This window comes from Aphanomyces astaci (assembly GCF_000520075.1).
Source record: "Aphanomyces astaci strain APO3 unplaced genomic scaffold supercont1.1, whole genome shotgun sequence".
Taxonomy (NCBI): Eukaryota; Oomycota; class Saprolegniomycetes; order Saprolegniales; family Verrucalvaceae; genus Aphanomyces; species Aphanomyces astaci.
The window spans coordinates 308,801-326,982 of NW_009798264.1; the positions used below are offsets into that span (position 1 = coordinate 308,801).

At 53.7% G+C, this 18,182-nt stretch overlaps 9 protein-coding genes across 10 annotated transcripts; 3 read left to right on the forward strand and 6 right to left on the reverse strand.

Annotated features, from left to right (window-relative positions):
* Nucleotides 1–426: 426 nt before the first annotated feature.
* H257_00102 (hypothetical protein) lies at nt 427–1,590 on the reverse strand. Its single transcript, XM_009822631.1, has 5 exons — nt 1,438–1,590; nt 1,183–1,386; nt 1,045–1,123; nt 890–990; nt 427–836 (listed from the first exon to the last, which is right to left on the reverse strand). Exons 1-5 carry the CDS (start codon nt 1,570–1,572, stop codon nt 510–512), a joined length of 846 nt encoding a protein of 281 aa, XP_009820933.1. The 5' UTR covers nt 1,573–1,590; the 3' UTR covers nt 427–509.
* A 174-nt stretch (nt 1,591–1,764) lies between these two features.
* Nucleotides 1,765–2,334, forward strand: H257_00103 (hypothetical protein). The gene is made up of 4 exons (XM_009822632.1): nt 1,765–1,814; nt 1,881–1,973; nt 2,032–2,136; nt 2,185–2,334. Exons 1-4 carry the CDS (start codon nt 1,812–1,814, stop codon nt 2,248–2,250), a joined length of 267 nt encoding a protein of 88 aa, XP_009820934.1. The 5' UTR covers nt 1,765–1,811; the 3' UTR covers nt 2,251–2,334.
* H257_00104 (hypothetical protein) lies at nt 2,299–5,032 on the reverse strand. Its single transcript, XM_009822633.1, has 4 exons — nt 4,873–5,032; nt 4,768–4,809; nt 4,142–4,696; nt 2,299–3,670 (listed from the first exon to the last, which is right to left on the reverse strand). Exons 1-4 carry the CDS (start codon nt 4,999–5,001, stop codon nt 2,342–2,344), a joined length of 2,055 nt encoding a protein of 684 aa, XP_009820935.1. The 5' UTR covers nt 5,002–5,032; the 3' UTR covers nt 2,299–2,341.
* A 137-nt stretch (nt 5,033–5,169) lies between these two features.
* H257_00105 (hypothetical protein) lies at nt 5,170–5,870 on the reverse strand. Its single transcript, XM_009822634.1, has one exon. It carries the CDS (start codon nt 5,849–5,851, stop codon nt 5,225–5,227), a length of 627 nt encoding a protein of 208 aa, XP_009820936.1. The 5' UTR covers nt 5,852–5,870; the 3' UTR covers nt 5,170–5,224.
* A 62-nt stretch (nt 5,871–5,932) lies between these two features.
* Nucleotides 5,933–7,738, forward strand: H257_00106 (hypothetical protein). The gene is made up of 4 exons (XM_009822635.1): nt 5,933–6,112; nt 6,188–7,342; nt 7,390–7,486; nt 7,538–7,738. Exons 1-4 carry the CDS (start codon nt 6,011–6,013, stop codon nt 7,699–7,701), a joined length of 1,518 nt encoding a protein of 505 aa, XP_009820937.1. The 5' UTR covers nt 5,933–6,010; the 3' UTR covers nt 7,702–7,738.
* Nucleotides 7,739–7,765: 27 nt separating this feature from the next.
* On the reverse strand, nt 7,766–8,628 carry H257_00107 (hypothetical protein; the record flags this gene model as incomplete). The annotated part of the gene is made up of 2 exons (XM_009822636.1): nt 8,513–8,628; nt 7,766–8,438 (listed from the first exon to the last, which is right to left on the reverse strand). Exons 1-2 carry the CDS (start codon nt 8,590–8,592, stop codon nt 7,766–7,768), a joined length of 753 nt encoding a protein of 250 aa, XP_009820938.1. The 5' UTR covers nt 8,593–8,628.
* A 71-nt stretch (nt 8,629–8,699) lies between these two features.
* H257_00108 (hypothetical protein) lies at nt 8,700–10,803 on the reverse strand. Its single transcript, XM_009822637.1, has 11 exons — nt 10,545–10,803; nt 10,393–10,463; nt 10,298–10,343; nt 10,167–10,243; nt 10,041–10,108; nt 9,829–9,985; nt 9,681–9,767; nt 9,507–9,607; nt 9,358–9,448; nt 9,206–9,309; nt 8,700–9,145 (listed from the first exon to the last, which is right to left on the reverse strand). Exons 1-11 carry the CDS (start codon nt 10,771–10,773, stop codon nt 8,869–8,871), a joined length of 1,308 nt encoding a protein of 435 aa, XP_009820939.1. The 5' UTR covers nt 10,774–10,803; the 3' UTR covers nt 8,700–8,868.
* A 404-nt stretch (nt 10,804–11,207) lies between these two features.
* On the reverse strand, nt 11,208–18,091 carry H257_00109. 2 transcript variants are annotated; one of them, XM_009822638.1, is made up of 17 exons: nt 17,893–18,091; nt 17,758–17,832; nt 17,603–17,699; nt 17,508–17,552; nt 17,383–17,455; nt 17,020–17,318; nt 16,648–16,938; nt 16,290–16,574; nt 15,944–16,200; nt 15,614–15,845; nt 15,273–15,559; nt 14,883–15,208; nt 14,369–14,793; nt 13,908–14,241; nt 13,593–13,802; nt 13,207–13,458; nt 11,208–13,060 (listed from the first exon to the last, which is right to left on the reverse strand). In XM_009822638.1, the coding sequence occupies exons 1-17, from the start codon at nt 18,064–18,066 to the stop codon at nt 12,796–12,798; spliced, it is 3,927 nt and encodes a 1,308-aa protein (XP_009820940.1). In that variant the 5' UTR covers nt 18,067–18,091; the 3' UTR covers nt 11,208–12,795. The 2 variants fall into 2 exon arrangements, with proteins under 2 accessions (XP_009820940.1, XP_009820941.1); XM_009822639.1 differs by having other exon boundaries at nt 11,208–13,458.
* Nucleotides 11,354–12,634, forward strand: H257_00110 (hypothetical protein). The gene has a single exon (XM_009822640.1). It carries the CDS (start codon nt 12,076–12,078, stop codon nt 12,490–12,492), a length of 417 nt encoding a protein of 138 aa, XP_009820942.1. The 5' UTR covers nt 11,354–12,075; the 3' UTR covers nt 12,493–12,634.
* Nucleotides 18,092–18,182: the final 91 nt, after the last annotated feature.

Below are 18,182 nucleotides of genomic sequence, written 5' to 3' on the forward strand. Positions count from 1 at the left end.
TACGCGTTTGGGTGTGATGATGACAGCAGGTAAACCCAGAACAAAACCCAACTCCTTCACACCAGCGATGTCAAAGCGATAGTCGAGGATGGCAGTGGCATTCGTTGTTGCGTCGAGGTTGAAGCGAATGGCTGGAATGAGTGGTCTTTCGATGACATATGCAGCGATCAGTGCATGTAGGGTGGCTCGTTGACGCGCTGTCTTGGCAAAGGGGGCAAGCTCCATGAGGTTACGCTGTGTGATTGACATGGTCGCAATGTGGCGACACCAACACCCAACGAATATATCCGAATAACTTCTTTAACCGGAGGCAGTGCAATGACACGGATGAGGATAAGTTGCGAAACGTAAATTATTTTGTCATTATCATTGTCCTGAAAACGATATTTGTCGAGATTGTGATGATGAGGGTAATGTAAAGATGAGTTGCGAAACCTCTCTACTATCATCAAAATAGTAGTCATTTTTTGCTGTTCTTACGAGGCTAGATATTCAAGGGGTTATATGGTTTAATCGTCGCCTTCTTCGTCTTCGTCCAGGTTGAGCGGCTGCACGCCCGGGTGCACGTGTTTGCGTCGGTTAGCGTCGTTGCAGTGCGGGACGTGGCAGAAGTGCGCTCCGTGGCAGTGGGCGGCGTGGTAGCCGAGGGCCAACGCGAGTTGCGACGCCACCTTGGTGCCTTGGAGCTGCACACTGAGCATCGCGGCGCATCGGAGTAAGTTTTTCACGAACGAGCAGTGGTCCTTGTGCGTTGGGTGTACGCACGGCTCTTCCATGCTCGGGCACGAAGCCACGTGCACGAGCATGTCGTTCAAGTCCGACGGAGACGCCGCCATCTACACACCAGATAGTATGAACGAACGCCCATTGCAATAGCACGACAACGTACAAAGCGTTGAAGCAGAACAGCCGCCGTCTTCTTGGAACATGGGGGGCAATAGAACGGACCTTCGGGCACTTGGTAGATTCCAGCACAATACGTGTGGTAGACTAGGGCGAAAAACAATCGTTAACGGAACGAGGACACGCGCTCGGAGTTCGTACGGTCGTCGCAGGTTTCGCAGAACATACTCTCCATGTCGTTGTCGTTGCGTTTGCACACGACACAAGGAGTGTCCGAGTCCTTGTGACCATGTCAAGAGAGGATAGTAAGACATAATGAGGGATATGAGGGACACGTACATCTTCGTCTTCGTTGTCTTCATCGCGGTCGGAGAGGTCGACGGTGACAGAGGCCGCCCGTGGACCTCGATCGCTGCCATCGTTTTCGTATTCGCTCATCTCGTCCATGGGATTCGAGAACGATTTGTTTCGTCCATCCGAGTCAGTGTTGGAAGAGGACGAGTCGAGATTGTATGGCACCACGGGCACCGTCTTCTTCGGTCGCTACGTGCCAACAAGTCACACTTAAGAGCAAGGGTGCCACAAGGATCTTACCGCGGAGGCTTCCTTCGCGGAGGTCTCTGCGATCTTCAAACGTGTGAGCATCTGGTAGCATGCATCCTTCATCTCCTTGAGCCGCTTGTCCTTCTTGTACTCGACATTCCAGTTGTACTCAACCGCCGCGGACATGGCGGCACTGCAATTGAATGATGAAAGAAAAGATCCATGTTAAGTGCGAAAGGGGTACCATACTTTAACGAGTACACTGTTTAAAACGTTTAAAACTACTGTTTGACTCACTCAATATATGGACACCATTCGTTTCGTACGTGTTTAAAATGTAAAAAACGGAATTGAGCGGGTCCAGAAATCACGGCATACGCAAAGTCCAAAAGTAGCGCGCCCCCGCCGCCAGTCCTATTGCAACCATGGTAATGAGGTGGAGGCGATGGCGACGGAAAGTACCTATGGCATGATCATTCCCCTTGTGTGTGTAGAACAAAGCAAGTGAAGAAGCCGCTGCCAATGCCGCAGGACAGCAAGATTCGCAAGAACTAACAGTATTCGTGCAGAGCCTGCTGGAGCAAATGGTAACTACTACATTCCGTTCCATGCTTCGACCGTCATGTGGACTGACGTGGACGCTAGCAATCCCGATTCGCACAAATGTCTGATGCCATCATTGGACGTATCGACGAAATGGGCAGTCGCATCGACGACTTGGAAAAGTCGATTGGAGAACTCATGGAACAGGTAAGAATCGCATCACACGTGCCTGCTCCACGTCACGATTGTTCCCAGACCAACGCGAACGACGCCGCCGCCTCCGCCCAAAAGCCTCCTGCTGCTGCTACTCCCAAGGAATAGGAGTTCTCATAGGCCATGTACTTGGGAGTCGTCCGATACAAACAAACACCATCATGACGACTTATATAATCTCGTTTTTCTCTATCTTGTGTTAAAAGCCAATCTCTTCTTCATCGTGGTAGTACAGGGACGTGGTCTTGAACCCCCGCGACGCCGCCGCGCCGTCACACCCTTCAATGGGATCGGCCACCACCACCACCGCTGGGTTGTGTCGACCTCCAAACTCAAAGTCTTCGCTGCCTGTAAAACTGCCCACGACGCTCATCTCGCTCAAACTGCTTCGGACAAAGCTGCTTGCGTTGCCGCCCATACTCACGTAGCTGCTGCTGCTCATGCTGGCATTGTCATCCACGTCGTCGTCGTCGTCGCTGCTGCTGCTCCCATGTTCGCGGGCTTCGAACGCCTTCATGTGGGTTTGGGCCATCGCAAACGCATCCGAGTTGCCCGAGAACGTCGGGTCCGCATGTTTCCAGTACAAATACAAGGGCCCGATGAACCGAAACGACCTTCTCAATAAATATGGATCAAACGGGAAAAAGCACATGGAGGCAGTCGCGGCGCTGCTGCTTCGCTCGAGGGTTTTAGCCGACGGCGCCTGCTTCATGCCTTCCCACAACCCTTCGATCGCCTCATCTGACACCAACCCCAACAACTCGGCGACGTTCATAAACTCGGCCGCGACGGCGCCATGGAACGCGGCATGCCGCATCGGGTGGAGCCGCGACGTCAGTACCCGCGTCCACCCAAGCGACCGCACAAACGTGTAGCCAGCTTCTGATCCACACAGCTCGAGCCCTCGAAAGCACACAATGTAACATGCAGACTGCACGAGATCCACGAGGCACTTGTCGACGATGGAAGAGGGCGGGATTATCGCCGCCGCGGCTTCGTCGAGGACGTCCACTTGTCCATGGATGTACCGCATGATGTGGAATAGCGTGTGCTTGATGGCGTTGAGGCCGAGGTACTTGGCGCGGGCCACGTATGACGCCAGGTACGACGAGCAACTGAGCCGGGTCACGGGTGGGACCTTGGCATCGAGCGCGACGGAAATGAGCTGCGAAAGAAGCAGCTCCTGGTGCTCGGACGGACTCTTGCAGATGTAAAAGAGGAGGAACTGTGGGTACTTGGAACGGTGGGTGTTGAGGATGCTCTGGTCGAACGATTTGAGCAGAAACGCAAAGAGCCGCGGGTGGTCGGACGCCGCCGCCTCCAAGTACGTGAACGTGGCGAGCATGAGATGGTCCAGCTTGTCGGCCATCTCGTCGACGCCCTTGAGGTTTTCTGGGTCCACGCACGTCGCATCGTCCAAGAAGTCGTCCATCGTGAACACGTCTTCCTCGGTCGCTTCCAGCTTGATTTCCACGTCGATCGCCACTAGCTTCTCCACCACGAGACCCAGAACGCGCTCTTGCAATCCCTACATCCATATCCAAATAGTGTTGGTTTTATATTCTAAACTAGAGCAGCGATATATTAATTGTATTACATAGAATCATCCGCACAAGGATTTAGCCAATCCGATGGCAGGAAATCACCATCAACCAGTCAAATTAGTGTGTGACTTCAATTAGTGTGATGATACAATTTCAGTACAAAGAATCGATCGATAGATTTGGCCAATACATCGGCAGACAATCGATGATTGACCAATCAAAACACAAAACACGAATTAAGTAGCCAATCAAGTCCACTCTTTCACCAATTCAACATCGACTTAGTATGTGACTCCAATTAGTGTGACACTGGACCTTTTGTCCATACAAGAGTCAGTACAATGATAGGTTTGTCGAATCAGCACAAAAGTCAAGCAAATTTTGGGTAAAAGAACGACAATAGCGGCATAAAATCCATGGAACCAACACACATGGCTTATGTCTGTGTCGTGTACCTTGGCATACGTGGTCAATTGAAACAAATTGGTCAGGTACGACAGCTGGATAGGAGTTTCGAGGCGCTTGTGCGGGTAGTACTCGCACAGACACTGGAACACGTGATGGATGGACGCTGGGACGAGATGCAGAACCTTCTCGAACGCTGCGTGGACCGACGCGAAGCGCTGTTGCAGCGACGCTTCGAACTGTGCGGCCAGCTCGGCTTCTGACGGACCAGAGTTCACGGTGGGAATGCCGATGCTCACACGACGAGTGAGGGTGGACTTGATTTGCACCGCCAATGGAGACACGGACAAGGGCGCGGGGCGGGGCACGCGGAGCAGGTTGCGCACGAGCATGTGGATCGTTGGTTGGAGGAACGATGTGTGCGCCGTGACCAAGTGTGTGATCAAGCGAATGTACGCATCGATGATGGGCATCGTGGTGAGGAAGTCGAATGTGTAGATGCGATGCACGAGCTCGTGGTACGCGTCCAAGTCCTTCGTCAACGTGGAGATGCATCGTGGCAGGACAAGGTACAATTGTCGGCGTTCTTCGTCCTCGCTGGTGTTCTACGGGGAGGGATCATGTCGAGCTCAGAACGGATATTGAGCAAATATTTGCCAAGGGGTGAGTTACGGACCTCCAACTTGGACACGAGCACGTTGTACGTCACGGGGTTGCCCTGGAGACATCACACGACATCAGCCATCTGATTGAGCGACGACGACTGTGTGGCCATGTGTACCTTGAGCTTGTAGTCCAAAGCTGTCTGCACGAGAGCATGCATGCCTGCAAGGGCATCTTCACTCGTCGATACCGGTCCTGGAGGCGGACTCGTCGACGATTGCGGCTGCGGCGGCATTGCAGTGTCCATGATTCACTGGAATGGATTGGGTGGAAAGCGCGCGTATCCGGATAATAACGTATCCGAATGTGTGGAATTTTAACTTTGGCTACAAATATCAAGTACAAATGCGATGGTCCGATTAAAATGCAAAGTCGGAATGAACCAATCGGAACGTCGCAAAACACTTCAACAACATACTAATGCTTGCTTGGGTTATTAAAATAGGAATACATACATACACCGAGACGACCTATTCACTGTCCTGCTTAGCCGCCTTCTTCGCTTTCTTCGCGTCCTTCCTGGCCTTCTTTCGCTGCCGCGCCGCTTCTTCGTCGTCGTTCTCGCTTTCGCCGACGTCTTCAGACTTGTTCTCCTTCTTCGAGGCGTCCGAAGGTCCCCACGCCCCAACGGCATCGCCGAGGATGGCCGCCATATCCTTCGCGTCGTACGAGGTCGCGTTCTTGTTCTTGATGCGCTTGGCATACAGAATCCGTCGACTGATGGACGACTTCTTGCTTTCCTTCTTCGCCTTCTTCTCCTTCTTGTCCTTTTTCGACGGCTTGTCCGAAGCTTCCGGCGCGCCGTACGATTTATTCAACGCCGCCAACACGTCGGCGAAATTCGAGCTCGTTGAGCTCCATCCCGTGACTTCGGCTTGCTTGAGGCTGCATCCAATCCCTAGGCCGTCTGTGCGCTTCACGATCGTTACATGAGTCGCTTGCCCTTGTAGGTCCTTGCCGACACCTTGGCCTGCTTTCCACCCCATCTTCTCCAGCATCTTGTACCCAAACTTGGACGTATCGGAGGCCCATGCTTTGTTCTGCAGCCCTCCGATCTTGACCATCACGTGCTCATCGTCGGCAATTGCGGCGGCCATCGCAGGTCAGGGAATGAGGTGCCTGCGGTCTCCACCAATCACCACATGGGTACCAGAGGCGACGAGAGCCAATCAAATCACGTTTTGACTCTTCTCGGGGGCCAATCACCGGTCGCGACCACATTTCCACACTCACCAACCACTAAGATATTGTTCAACATGACCACGGCGGCGTCGGACTTGTTCCCTGTGATCCATGCGTTCCTTACGAGTTGCGGCATGAAGAAATCTGCCAAGGCTTTGACCCAAGAATCCAACAAGGTACATATCTATATGCATCATGCTCACCAACCTTGATTCCACGGAGCTCGCAACCTAATCATACACGACCAATAGGAGTTCGCGGCAACCAATAAGCTGGACTTGCTTGAAGTGTACAACCACTACTTGGCAACCAAGCCCCGGGGATCGAAGGACAAAGAAGAGTCCTCTTCGTCGGATTCCTCGGACGAGTCGTCTGATGAGGACACCAAGAAGACGAAGGTGGTTGCGGCCAAGAAGGTGGTGGCTTCGAAAAAGGCTGCGTCGTCGTCGTCGTCGTCAGATACCTCGGACGACTCGTCGTCTGACGAAGATGAAAAACCTGCTGCCAAGAAGCCCGTCGTCGCTGCCAAGAAGCCCGTCGTCGCTGCCAAGAAGGTGGTGGCCACAAAGAAGGACGACTCGTCGTCGTCATCGTCGGATTCGTCGGACGACTCCTCCGATGACGACGACAAGAAGCCTGCCGCCGTCGCCGCGAAAAAGACTCCCGCCATCGCTGCCAAGAAGGTGGTGGCCACGAAGAAGGACGACTCGTCATCATCGTCGGATTCGTCGGATGATTCGTCTGATGAAGACACCAAAAAGCCCGTCGCGGCCAAGAAGCCCGTGGTTGCTGCTAAAAAATTGGTCAAGAAGGCCGACTCGTCGTCTTCGGATTCATCGGACGATTCGTCTTCGGAAGATGAAAAACCACCTGCCAAGAAGGTTGTGGTTGCCAAGAAAGTGGTGGCGAAGAAGGCTGAATCGTCTTCCTCGGACTCGTCCGACAGCGAAGCGGAGAAGAAGCCCGTGGCCGCAAAGAAGGTTGTGGCCGCCAAGAAACCTGTCGCGGCGAAAGACGACTCGTCTTCCTCGGACTCGTCTGACTCGTCCGACAGCGAAACGGAAAAGAAGCCCGTGGCCACCAAGAAGGTTGTGGCCGCCAAGAAACCTGTCGCGGCGAAAGACGACTCGTCTTCGTCAGACTCGTCCTCTTCGGACGACTCTTCCGACGACGAAGACACCAAAGCGGCACCTGCCAAGCGAAAGTTACCTGCGTCCAAGGCGGCGTCGACCCCTTCGAAGAAACAAAAGACCGAAAGCAGCAGCTCCGACAGCTCTTCGTCGTCGGACGAAAGCTCGGACGAATCTGAAGACGAAGATGAAGTAGCTAAGGAAAAAGCGCGCCGCGTCGAAGCCGCCGCGGCCGCAGCGGCGTGGACGCCTAAAAAGATTGAAGCGCCAACGGTGGTAAGTGCAACAACTGGATTGCCGCAGTACCTCAAGGATTGACGTAGCTTGGCGAACAAGGCCAAAAAGGAGTGCCCTTCCAGCGTGTCGACGGTGAATACTGGAGCACGCAAATTGTGGACGAAACCCTTCGCGACAACAGCTGTGAGTGTTCACATGGCTCCTGTTGATGGACTGACTCAATCTCGCGTGTAGATGCGGCCACGTTTGGTGAAGATGGTGTCGGCAGCAAGGCCAACACGGTGCTACTCAAGGTCCGCGGCAAAGATTTCACCCGTGAGAAAAACAAGAAGAAGCGCTCGACGTACTTGTGCGGTGCTATTGACTTGGGGTCCAACTCGTTCAAGTACACCGACTAAATCCCTACAATCCTACAAATGGATATAATAAACACGATGTTTTATGAAAACGGGGGGGTGCGAACTAATTGTCCGTGATCGTGTTGTTAATCGCGTGGCGACGACGTGGGGGCTTGGACACGGGGGTCGTTGACGGGTGTTCCATTCGCATGATCTGCTGCATTTCAGTTGTGGCGCGTGCACTTTGCTCACGAGCGAGAAGTTGATCGTGATTGCCTTGGGCTTGGCGAAGTTGGGTTGCCAAGATGTTTTTCTTTTTCTCCATGTCCTTGAGTATCATTTTGGTTTCGTGGATCTCGTGCTTGGCTTCTTGCAACGCCTTGGCCCCGTTGTCGTACTGTTGTTGAAGCACGTTGTTCACCATGTCGCGCTCCTCACGCAGACTGGTCTCGAGATCAAGGGGCTTGGCTTGGCCCTCAATGGACTTTTGTATACTCTCGGTGAACGCAGACCATCGCAGCGCTTCTTGCCTTTGAATCTCAACAACGTGGGCGACCCGCTGCTTCCATTTGGACTTTTCTTTCGTTGTGGCTTGCAGCTTCAGGTCCAATTCATGTCGTTTCTCCAGAGCATTGGCTCGTGCTTCTTCCATTTGCAAAACTTGGCCATGCATGGTGTAGTAATCAGCAACCTGGCGGCTCTTTTGCAAAGCAATGCAACGGCGCTTTCGTTGCAAATTTTCAATATCCCGCTGCAGGTTTGCCTTGACGGCACGTTGTCGTTCAATTTCATACCGCCTGCAACCAACACCATGGTAAACATGGTGAGCGAATAACATGCAGTCCATGCACACATTAGTGGAAGGACCTACCGTTCTTCGATACAGCTCTCCTTTGACATCGTCCCTTGTACGCTGTTTGTCAACCCATCCGATGTCTCCGTCGCTTCCATCGGACCCTACTGTCGGTTGTCCTTTCTTCCTTCGCGCGCAAATTTGAAAATGTAAGTCCAAAAATATCTGTTTCGAGGCAGCCAATCAATTCACGAGAATTTTATCTTTGCAGCCAATCCAAGTCGATTATTTTCCTTATTTTCCCCACTGCAGCATTTGCTCCGTCGAACACAAGTCACGGCATGCATCATCAGCATGCCCATTGATCACATGGTAACGTTCCATAGCCCTGGTCCAGAGTGACACAAGGCATATATTCAATGATGGCGGTGAAACTAGATGCGCAATTGGTATTGCCCAGCGCGGGAGACATAGCGCACCCACTTGGTCGTTTGGTACGAGCTCTTCTCGAACACTTTGAGGAATCGAACGTGCAGACCCGACGACGTGAACATGGGCACTTGGAACTCCACTTGGATGGGAGGACGCGACCACACTTTCTCCTTGGTGCCCTTGAGCATTTCGATTTCCGCGTCCAACATGCGTTCCAACGTGCCTTGGAACTTTCGGATCTTCCACACGATCGCGTGGTGTTCCGGTGCATGCTTCGCCCTACGATCGCACATGCATGAGGCCCCATGTTATCTCTCTCATCCATCGACGACGACGTACGTTCCGATGGGCACAATGATCTTGCAGCGCGCCGTGTTCTGGGGCACGGGGATCTTGATTACAATGTTGGTCGCAAACAAACGCGCACTGAAAGTCGCCGCGATCTAAGGAATGGGTTAGCAAATATCGCATGACCATCATCATCAACGAACCTTCAACGATACGGCCATGCGAGTGGAACTGCCTTCCTGATACGCTGGCATGATCTTGAAGGGCAAGTTGATGTTCTCCGTGACGCGGTACCTACGAATCACCAATGCATCAACCACAGGGAACGATTCCTCTGCCTGCTGTGTTGTACTTCATCAGCTCAAACTCGCCATCGGGCGGAATAAACGTGATCGTGCGGTCAGCGTCGAACTTGCCAAGGCGGACGCATCGGTGGAACGTGCAGTCGTCAATCTACACCACAGTTGGTCGTCGTCCATTAGTGCTGGCTGGCGGCGATAACATGCTGTATCACATCGTTCTGTACCTCGACTTCCTTTTGAGTCCGCTTCTGTCCAGCCGCCTTGGCGGCGCCATCGCCTTTGAGCATGGTTAACTTGTCGTTCAACCCGAGCTACATTAGACAGGTTTGTTACGCAAGCTATCAAACTTCACCGCAAGGTCAACGCATGTACCTTGCATTCCGGCATGCCAGTGAGCAAGGTCTTCATGACTACTTGCCCGACCACTTCGTTGCGAAGCACGGCGCCGTTCGCGGACATAAGCAAGTTGACGCTCTCAAACACGTCCAAGTACACTTCATTGCGCTTGTACTTGATGCCTTCCCGTCGCCTAAGGAGATCGCAGGTGACGACGACGATGATGATGAAGGCAATGGGGACGATACCAGTCGATGGCACCAGTGATTTGGGACGTTAATTGGCCAGGTTGCGCCGCCGACGCCGCCGCTTCCGCCTGCCCGTGCCAGAAGACATAAGGACTTCGGGCGATTCAATAAAAGCATGGATCGTACCGACAACGACCCAAGATTGATGTACATTTTGAGCACTTCCGACGCACAGTTTTGAGGATACCCATAGTCCATCGTTTCTACGTGGAAATGCGAAGTAAGAAACACACAAGAGCACGTGGATGGCGTGGTACCATCGAGGAGTTCGTACACCAACGTGAAGTTGTTCCGAATGCTCTCCTACAAGGAGGACATGTGAAGATCGAATGCAGGACGTGTACACGTCTACCTCATTGTACTTTTTCCCCATGTAATCTTGGAAGATGCCGTTGATGTTGGTGAGGAATTGAAACACAAGCGCTACCATGTGACCTCATTAGACACATGACAATCCAAGCGGATGTAGAATCACATGCGCGTGATGTCTTTGTATCTTTGTACCTGTGTTGATGTTCGCGCGAGAGACGGCAACGAGGTAAAGGTTTTCGTGGCGCGTGTACAAGAACGAGCATCCGTCGATGCTTTTGATGGGCGGAAGGGATCCGGTTTCCTTGGCGGCAATCACTTGCAGGCGGAACGCGTCGGCGGCGCGACGACTGACGTCATCTCTGTAGAGGCGGTTGAGCACCACTTCTCCCTTCTGGGAGATCAAGAAGAGGCCGCTGATCATCACGAGTTGGTCGTCACTGGAAAGGAAAATGGAAGGTGTGAAGAAGATACATGACTCAGTTCATGGTTCAACAAATCCGAAACCGCTACAAATCATACTTGGAGTTTGTATTCGCCGATCTTCCATCGGAAATCCGGATAAGTCAACGTCAAATGATGAAACCGTCAAAAGTCACTATATATATTGCACGAGCCCTACAAACATTGGACGCGCATGCTGCATGCCGACAGCGAATACAGAGCCGGGAGAGCTGTATGTACAACAAATAGGTGGAGTGCTTAGATAGTTTGAGGAAAGTTTACTTGACATAGCTCTGTATCAATCCAACCCACTTACATCCAGTGACTGAATGCCACCGGACTTTGCGCCTCAAGAGGCATTTCATGTATGTGATATTCATCATCTGGCATGCCTCGATTGCATCGATATCATGGACCCAATTGGTTTATGATATTTGAGTGTTACTGAATGCACTGATATCTGTATTCATGATCAAGGTCATGGCTCGAGGATGTCTTCAGCTCAACATGAGTATTGTAGCCATAGTAAAATCAACCGCAGTACAGGAGTACTGTAGAAACGTTGGTTGTGGATCGTGTTAAATGAGCTGTGGGCTCCGTAGTACGTGTCCATACGGCCCTCCTAACTGCTGAGGTGATGTGTGACTGGGAAATAAAAAGTGCGTCGACGGGTTCGTCCTGGCTACGTACGACACGGCAGGATCCAAGTACGCCGTACCTGTCTCGTCGAGTCGCCTTCGCTTGAAACCCACCGACGGCGCCAGAGGCTTGAGCGACGACGACATCGCCGGGGCCGAACTCCGTCGCTTGTCGCCACTCGTTTCGCAACCCATCATCATGTGTTGAAGCTCGTTGTCGTCGTCGTCGTCCCACTCGTCATGGTTGTTTGGTTGGTTGCCATCGTCGGCATTTTCGTTGTCATCGTCCGAGTGGTCTAACAGTTCGTCGATCACGTTGTTGCTCGTGGTGCTGAGGTGTTGTTGGTTCGCCAAAATCAATTGGCGATAGATGGCATCGTTTTGATAGGCTGGGGGGACTGGCCACCGTAGCTGCTGCTGTTGGTGCGGCATGAAGAAGGACGACATGGCCAAGTGATGCGGGAGTGTAGATTGTGCTTGTTGGTGATGGAACGTGTGGTGGCGACTGGGGGGCTGGTTTCCGGCCAAATACTGGTACGCTGCTCCGGTCTTGGACGACCTGGATTGCTTCTGGAGGTACTTTTGCGCATGAGTGCGAATTTGCACCAACGTGCGCGACACGACGAGGTTCGAAATGCTTTTCCATGACTTGCCGTACCGTCTTAAGCCTTCGAGGAATAGCTCGTGCTCCTTCTTTGTCCACCGACCGGTGGTGGGAGGCTCCCCAGACAGCGTCTCGTCCAAACCATTGTCGTCGTCGTTGTCAATGTCGTCACCTAGGCCAGAGTCGTCGCTGCTGCTTGCGCTGGCTCGACGTTCGGGATGATCATGTGTTGGCGAATGAGCTATCGAAGCGCTTGAGGGCGTTGGCGAAGGCAGGGGAGACAAAGGCAAGTCGTAGGCGTGCAATAGGGGCAAGGCAACGTCCGATTGAAGGGGCACCGTTTGCTTGGAAGGACTCAGGAATGCGTCGCGAATGTCCGCTCCCAACTCCACCTGGAACGCATCCAACGCCGGACAAAAGTACCACATGGACTCTGCTTCGCCATGTCCCCCCTTAGCCTGATCATGGGCATGGGGTAGTGTCGAAGGAACGTCAGACTGATTTGGGTCAAGAAGCTGGTTACTCCCAACGGTCGTGGACTCAGAACTACGACCACCGGCTGGGGCGGCAAACATATGTGTGTGTGCGATTGATTGAAAGTACAACAAACAATGAACGCCCATTGAGACGTGCAATAATACACTTTCTGGTCGATGGCGGGCCTCGAATCAATCTTATCAACGGAATTCAAGGCACGCCATAATCATGGCGGCTGCCACTTTGACATGTAATCGACGCTAAAAATAGACTCACATCAATACTAGGCCGCTGCCACATCGTCGTTCTCGTCGCGACGATCATTCGGGCTGGTAAAGTCAAACACACCACTGGACCGCGCAATCGTCCAAAACTCGACCGGGTCCATCACGCGCACGTCGGCGATCTTGGCTTGCAGCATCTGCTTGAACGCCGTCAGTTTCACGTGCACGTCCGTGAGCTGCGCTGTGAGCGACGCCTGTCGCGCCAAATCCTCGTCCAGCTCGATCTTGGTCACAAACACATTCTCGCTGGCCCCGACGAGGTTGCTAGTAACCACCAACAAAGCAACAACAATGCAACGGTTAGACGCATGTAGAGCTAGCTAGTTATCTACATGCACGCAGCTGAATGCCATTCTGCACTCAGGTGTATGCCATTCATATCGCCACGGTGTTACAGTGGAATCACGTACCGCTTGAGCGCGTACGTCTCGGACACGACTTCGTTTGCCCGCGCCCACACCGCCGCTCGATGCGCGCGGACGTCCTCCATCTTCTTTTCATATCCCACCCGTCGTCGCTTGAGGTTTTTGTGGGAAATCTCCATGAGGGCAATTTGCCGTTGCAGTAAAAACTTGCGCTCTCGCTTGTCTAGCTTCAAGTCGAGTTTGCCCCGCAGCGACGCTTTGTATTTGTCCCGTGAGGCCAACGTCCTCTTGGCACGCCTACGTGTTCAAGGCACAACATTCCACTTTGAATGTACAGGCTCATGTGGGGGTTTGTTGAAGGTGGAGTGCATGCAAATCCACATCAATATTAGTGCATCAACATATACATCGACGTCACGACCACGACGTACTCGATGGCAGCAATGCGGCGCCCTTGGTTGCCTCGATACACTTTTTGCATTTTGATTGCCGCGGCCGTGGATTCGACAAAGAAACGCCGCCGATAACATCGCGCTAGGAATCCCCGCACGAATTTTTGGACGTAGATGGCTGCCAGAAGCCGCCGTCGGGCTAGCCACCTCGCACGGGCGACTTGTCGGCCTCGATGGCCTCGATACACCCTACGATCCATCACGAATGCCATGAAATATAATTGCACTCGTTTCAATGTAATCATGATCGTCCAGCTCCTCGCGGCGCTAGTCGAGGTTGTGGGTGTTCTATACCGTTGCATGTCCTGGGACGCCGCCACCAGCCTCGCTTTGGCGCGACCTGCCAACACTCGTGCCAGCCACCCTTTGATGTAGCGCTGGATGCAAAGATTAGCTTGGCGGACGCGCCAGCCGTGGATGGTTTCCATGCGCATGCGCTGATGAATCGGGCGAAACCATCTCTGGATCGTGATAGCCGCCCCCCGCCGGAGGAAACGTCGACGCACGAAAAATTCGGTGGCATTCTGGCCCTTTTTGGCGTACTTGGCGCGCCGAATCTTGCGAAACAGCGTCGCCCGTCGACGCCCGAGGTGGCCGCGGTATACGCGTTGAATGATCTCACTTGCCTCTGAATATATAAAGTCAAGCATGTACACGAACGAAGAAAGTGGAAAACGGGGGGTAATAGGGGGTAAGGGGGGGCACGGTGCCAGTACTGGCGTTACATGAATACCATAGGACAGAACCGTACGTACCCCATCGCCGCAAGTGGAGCGCTTGGAGCGCTAGGATATGCATGTCCCGAATTGAAATGTACGTTCGAAACCGGCGCTGCGCCACAATAATGCAGTTCCGGGTCCAGAGGTACTTGATTCGGCACCACCTGCTGCGCACCCACGCTTGAATCTGGGCGGCGGCGCCGATGACATGAGCCTTGTAGTGCCGGAACCACCGACGGGTCTTGTACCCTCGATACAACGTTTGGATGCGCAGGCTGCGGCTATGGTACAGCACCCGACGCCTGGCGACTTTGGCTTTGGCCAGCACCATGCGCATCACCGATTGGATACGTGTAGCACTCGCAATGTACGCGACCACAAGGCGGCGGAGGCGGCCGCGACGGGCATACGAACGATACACGCGTTGGATCCGTCGCACGTGCGCCGAAATGGCTTTGGCTCTACGTGCATGCCACCCACCCCCATACAAAGATACATTCGTGAGGCGTCGTCCCGTAGTGGATGCAAAGGGGGAACGAGAGGGGGTTACCTCTGGTGGAACTCATAGCGGGCGAGACACCGGCGCACCCACGCCACGATTTGGTCGCCGGCAGTTTGGCGCCTCATACGCACCACTTCGTGACCGATGAGGCGGCCCCGATGCCCCCTGTAGAGTCGCTGGATGTCGCGCGCGTGGGCATGTCGACGGTACAGGTGGTGCTTAACCCCGCGCTGGATTGTGGTGGCACTGGAGGTCGCCAGTACTTTCCATGCCCGCGACTTGACTCGAGACTTGTTGCCCCGGTACACTGCTTGCACATGTAAGATGGCGTCGAGGTTGCGGCCCAGCGATAGCATGTGCAGGAACGCCTGCCACTACATCACCCCAGACAGTCACCATGGATTTCCAAATGATCGGTTGATGGGAGTTCTTCCTCACTTGGTGGTGCCGTCGATAACATCGCTGGATTTTGATGGCGGCGCGCCGACTCCGTCGCAGTTTCCGCCGCGCCATAACTCGGAGGGACGCATCCCGTTGCTTCCACTTGCGCACGGACGCTTGCAACTTGCATGCACCGGTGTACTGCCGTACCAAGTGCTCGTAAATGGAAATCCAAGGGGGTGATCGAGGCTCCAATTGTTGCGACTCTGGGCACGGTTGCGGGCGGCAAAACGGGAGATTTGCCGTGCAGTCGCGGATGCAGCCTTCGGTGAGGCGGTCGCAGCCTGCGGGCACCCATAGCAAATCAGGACGAGCAACGAACGACATGTGGCTCGCACCTTTGACGAGAACGTGGCGGAGACGGTGGCATCCGGCCACTAGCGCCATCATCCCGGCGTCGTCGATGAGGACGTCCCCACTCAAATCCAAACTTTCCACGGGCGACTTGGTCGCTGCGAGGGCCACCAAGCTCTTGTTTGAGATGGTCGAGTTGAACGCCAGCGATAGTGTTCGCAGACTGAACAGCCCACTGGCAATAGCTTCGACCGCGGCGTCCGTGATGAAGCGACACTAATACAACCGTCCCGGCAGCCACACGATGAGGGGATTCATACATGACTACGCGTTACGAAAGAAAAAGTTGCAGCGATGGCAACACATAATGTTACTTTGGTCAAGTGAAGGGTGTGGATTGCAGGGCACTGGGCCGCGAGCGCCAGCACCGCATTGTCGTCAATCGTCGTGTCGGTCAGTGTGACTTTTTCCAACTTGGGACAGGTCGCGGCGATGGCGGCGACTCCGACGGACGACACGCGCGGGGCGCCGGCCAAGTCGAGTACAGTCAGATGGCGGCAGAGTTTGCTCAACGCGCGCAAGCCGTCATCCCCAATGTCCGGTCGACCGTAAAACGCAGGGTTGCGACAGCCTACTCACTCATCCTTGTTGTGATGTTGGTGGCGACCCAAGAACAGGCAGATACACTCGACGATGGTGATCAACCACAAAAAGACGTACCGGAAAGCTTTAGAGAGCGCAGGACCGTGCAGCGCTTTGCGAGTGTCGTGAGGCCAATGTCCGTCACGCGGGGCACCCCCCGCAGGTTGAGCCCCTCGAGGTCCAAACATGCTTGGCCCAGCACAGCCATACCCGCATCGTCGATCCGGACGCAGTTCTTCAGGTTCAGGTACGTCAATAGGGACGAGTCGCCGTCGTCGGGTTCCTTGTGTTGACTATGGCGGCAGCTGGACGACGGCGCTCCTTCATCGGTTGTAGGTGGAGGCTGCAAGAGGTTTCGTAGCCCTGCCACGATCCATCGTGTGGTTGAAATCCCCATTGATTTGAAAGGCGAAGGAGGAGGGGGTGCTAGCATTACCCATGGACGAGACAAGGGCGCACCCCTTCAAGCTGAGCCATGTCAGTTTTCGACATTGGCCAAGAAGAACCAGACAAAAGTCGTTGAGTTTGCCGCAATGCGCCACATTTAACTTGACAAGCGACGTGCGGCAGCCCTGTGTGAGCCAGCTTATGGCAGTCTCGTCAATGTCTAAGCCCGCAATGTCCAGCGTGTCGACATACGAAAGCGATCGAGACGTTCCAAACGCGAAAAACGCCATCGCTTTCACGTGCGGGCAGTGACCAAGGCCAAGGAATTGCAGCGCCATCTCTACCCCCGTGACAATCCGTTTTTCAAAGAAGTCATGGGGGGGTGTTACTGTTTTTGATGAGGAAGGATGGACGTACGTACCTTGTTTGGACGTGGCAATATCGCCCACGCCAGAGTCGGTGATGCTCCGGCATCGCCGGATGTCGAGCACTTGGGTTGAGTACTCAGACGCCCGCTTCGTTGTGGCAACGCAATGGAGGACACGATCAGTCACTCCAGGACAGTTCTGGGCGTAAAGGCGACGAAGCCGGGTACAGTCGGACCACGTCGAAGCAAGCGCGTCGCTGCCAAAGTTGCGGCAGTCGTTGATTCGTAACTCGGAGAGCTGGCTCAACGTGCGGCGAATGACGTGCAGCGATGCGTCAGTGAGTACTTCACATCTACCCACGACGACATAAGCTAATACACGTAGTACGCGCAAGAAAGTTGAGGGAGCAGAAGTACCCTGAAATGTCGAGGACTTGGACGAATTTGAGCTTGACAATGTGTGCCATGCCACCGTCGTTAACGTTGGAGTCTATGGAGTATGTGTACGATATAGCGCGTACAAGGATGGAAGGGTCACATACGCTGTAGAAACAACGACGTGCATACAGAAGGTTTGATCGGGATGCCTGTGGACAACATGGTTACCCAGTAGACTCAATGTGTACGATACGTTTACCTGGAGGTACTGTACGAGCTACAAGTGTGGGCATCCATGTATTCACTTCGAGCCCTGCCAAGGTTAAATCCGTGCATGGATGCTTGTGCAAACAATCCTGCAATCCGAATTGAGAACCTTGTGTGGCGTGGAAGTGTTTGGTTTGGGTACTGTACCTTGTACGAAAGGTGCAGCGGGGGCGACTCCTTCAGTGCGATAGACCCGCCAGCTAACTCCACCACACGGCAAACCTGCAAGAGGGGACTCGTTTGAAATGTGCCATCGACGACGGAACATGTCAGACTGACTACCTTTTCGACCAACGTCACCGGTGCTCCAATGGTCAAATCTGTCTCACGAAGATGGAACAGGTAGTCCTTCCGGGCTTGATGCAGCTGAACCAAGCGCTCCTTCCACGATGCCAATGTCTTGGGGTTTACACCCTTCGCTGCCTTCGCCCGCTTCGCCTTGGCGGGTGTTGGCATATTTCGTGCATGCGCCAAGATCGCGACCTTTGCAATTCAGCCAATAGGATGGTTTGCCCTATTTTGGGGCAAACACTTAATTAATGCTAAATAACGACGATAAACGAATTATCTAT

What these genes read in the sequence shown, in the direction of transcription:
- H257_00103 (XM_009822632.1), top strand. An exon ending in AGAGCCTGCTGGAGCAAATG is followed by an intron (nt 1,974 to 2,031) that starts GTAACTACTACA and finishes CGTGGACGCTAG; the next exon opens with CAATCCCGATTCGCACAAAT. An exon ending in TTGGAGAACTCATGGAACAG is followed by an intron (nt 2,137 to 2,184) that starts GTAAGAATCGCA and finishes GATTGTTCCCAG; the next exon opens with ACCAACGCGAACGACGCCGC.
- H257_00105 (XM_009822634.1), bottom strand. Translation starts at nt 5,851, where the DNA reads ATGGCCGCCGCAATTGCCGACGATGAGCACGTGATGGTCAAGATCGGA.
- H257_00104 (XM_009822633.1), bottom strand. Translation starts at nt 5,001, where the DNA reads ATGGACACTGCAATGCCGCCGCAGCCGCAATCGTCGACGAGTCCGCCT. An exon ending in TGCTCGTGTCCAAGTTGGAG is followed by an intron (nt 4,697 to 4,767) that starts GTCCGTAACTCA and finishes CCCTCCCCGTAG; the next exon opens with AACACCAGCGAGGACGAAGA. An exon ending in AATTGACCACGTATGCCAAG is followed by an intron (nt 3,671 to 4,141) that starts GTACACGACACA and finishes ATATGGATGTAG; the next exon opens with GGATTGCAAGAGCGCGTTCT.
- H257_00109 (XM_009822638.1), bottom strand. Translation starts at nt 18,066, where the DNA reads ATGCCAACACCCGCCAAGGCGAAGCGGGCGAAGGCAGCGAAGGGTGTA. An exon ending in ACACCCTTCACTTGACCAAA is followed by an intron (nt 15,846 to 15,943) that starts GTAACATTATGT and finishes CGGTTGTATTAG; the next exon opens with TGTCGCTTCATCACGGACGC. An exon ending in CGCTATGAGTTCCACCAGAG is followed by an intron (nt 14,794 to 14,882) that starts GTAACCCCCTCT and finishes GCATGCACGTAG; the next exon opens with AGCCAAAGCCATTTCGGCGC.
- H257_00108 (XM_009822637.1), bottom strand. Translation starts at nt 10,773, where the DNA reads ATGATCAGCGGCCTCTTCTTGATCTCCCAGAAGGGAGAAGTGGTGCTC. An exon ending in GCATGGCCGTATCGTTGAAG is followed by an intron (nt 9,310 to 9,357) that starts GTTCGTTGATGA and finishes CCCATTCCTTAG; the next exon opens with ATCGCGGCGACTTTCAGTGC. An exon ending in ATCATTGTGCCCATCGGAAC is followed by an intron (nt 9,146 to 9,205) that starts GTACGTCGTCGT and finishes GTGCGATCGTAG; the next exon opens with GGCGAAGCATGCACCGGAAC.
- H257_00106 (XM_009822635.1), top strand. Translation starts at nt 6,011, where the DNA reads ATGACCACGGCGGCGTCGGACTTGTTCCCTGTGATCCATGCGTTCCTT. An exon ending in AGATTGAAGCGCCAACGGTG is followed by an intron (nt 7,343 to 7,389) that starts GTAAGTGCAACA and finishes GGATTGACGTAG; the next exon opens with CTTGGCGAACAAGGCCAAAA. An exon ending in AACCCTTCGCGACAACAGCT is followed by an intron (nt 7,487 to 7,537) that starts GTGAGTGTTCAC and finishes TCTCGCGTGTAG; the next exon opens with ATGCGGCCACGTTTGGTGAA.
- H257_00102 (XM_009822631.1), bottom strand. Translation starts at nt 1,572, where the DNA reads ATGTCCGCGGCGGTTGAGTACAACTGGAATGTCGAGTACAAGAAGGAC. An exon ending in AAGACAACGAAGACGAAGAT is followed by an intron (nt 1,124 to 1,182) that starts GTACGTGTCCCT and finishes CATGGTCACAAG; the next exon opens with GACTCGGACACTCCTTGTGT. An exon ending in CTGCGAAACCTGCGACGACC is followed by an intron (nt 991 to 1,044) that starts GTACGAACTCCG and finishes TTTTCGCCCTAG; the next exon opens with TCTACCACACGTATTGTGCT.
- H257_00110 (XM_009822640.1), top strand. Translation starts at nt 12,076, where the DNA reads ATGACTTGCCGTACCGTCTTAAGCCTTCGAGGAATAGCTCGTGCTCCT.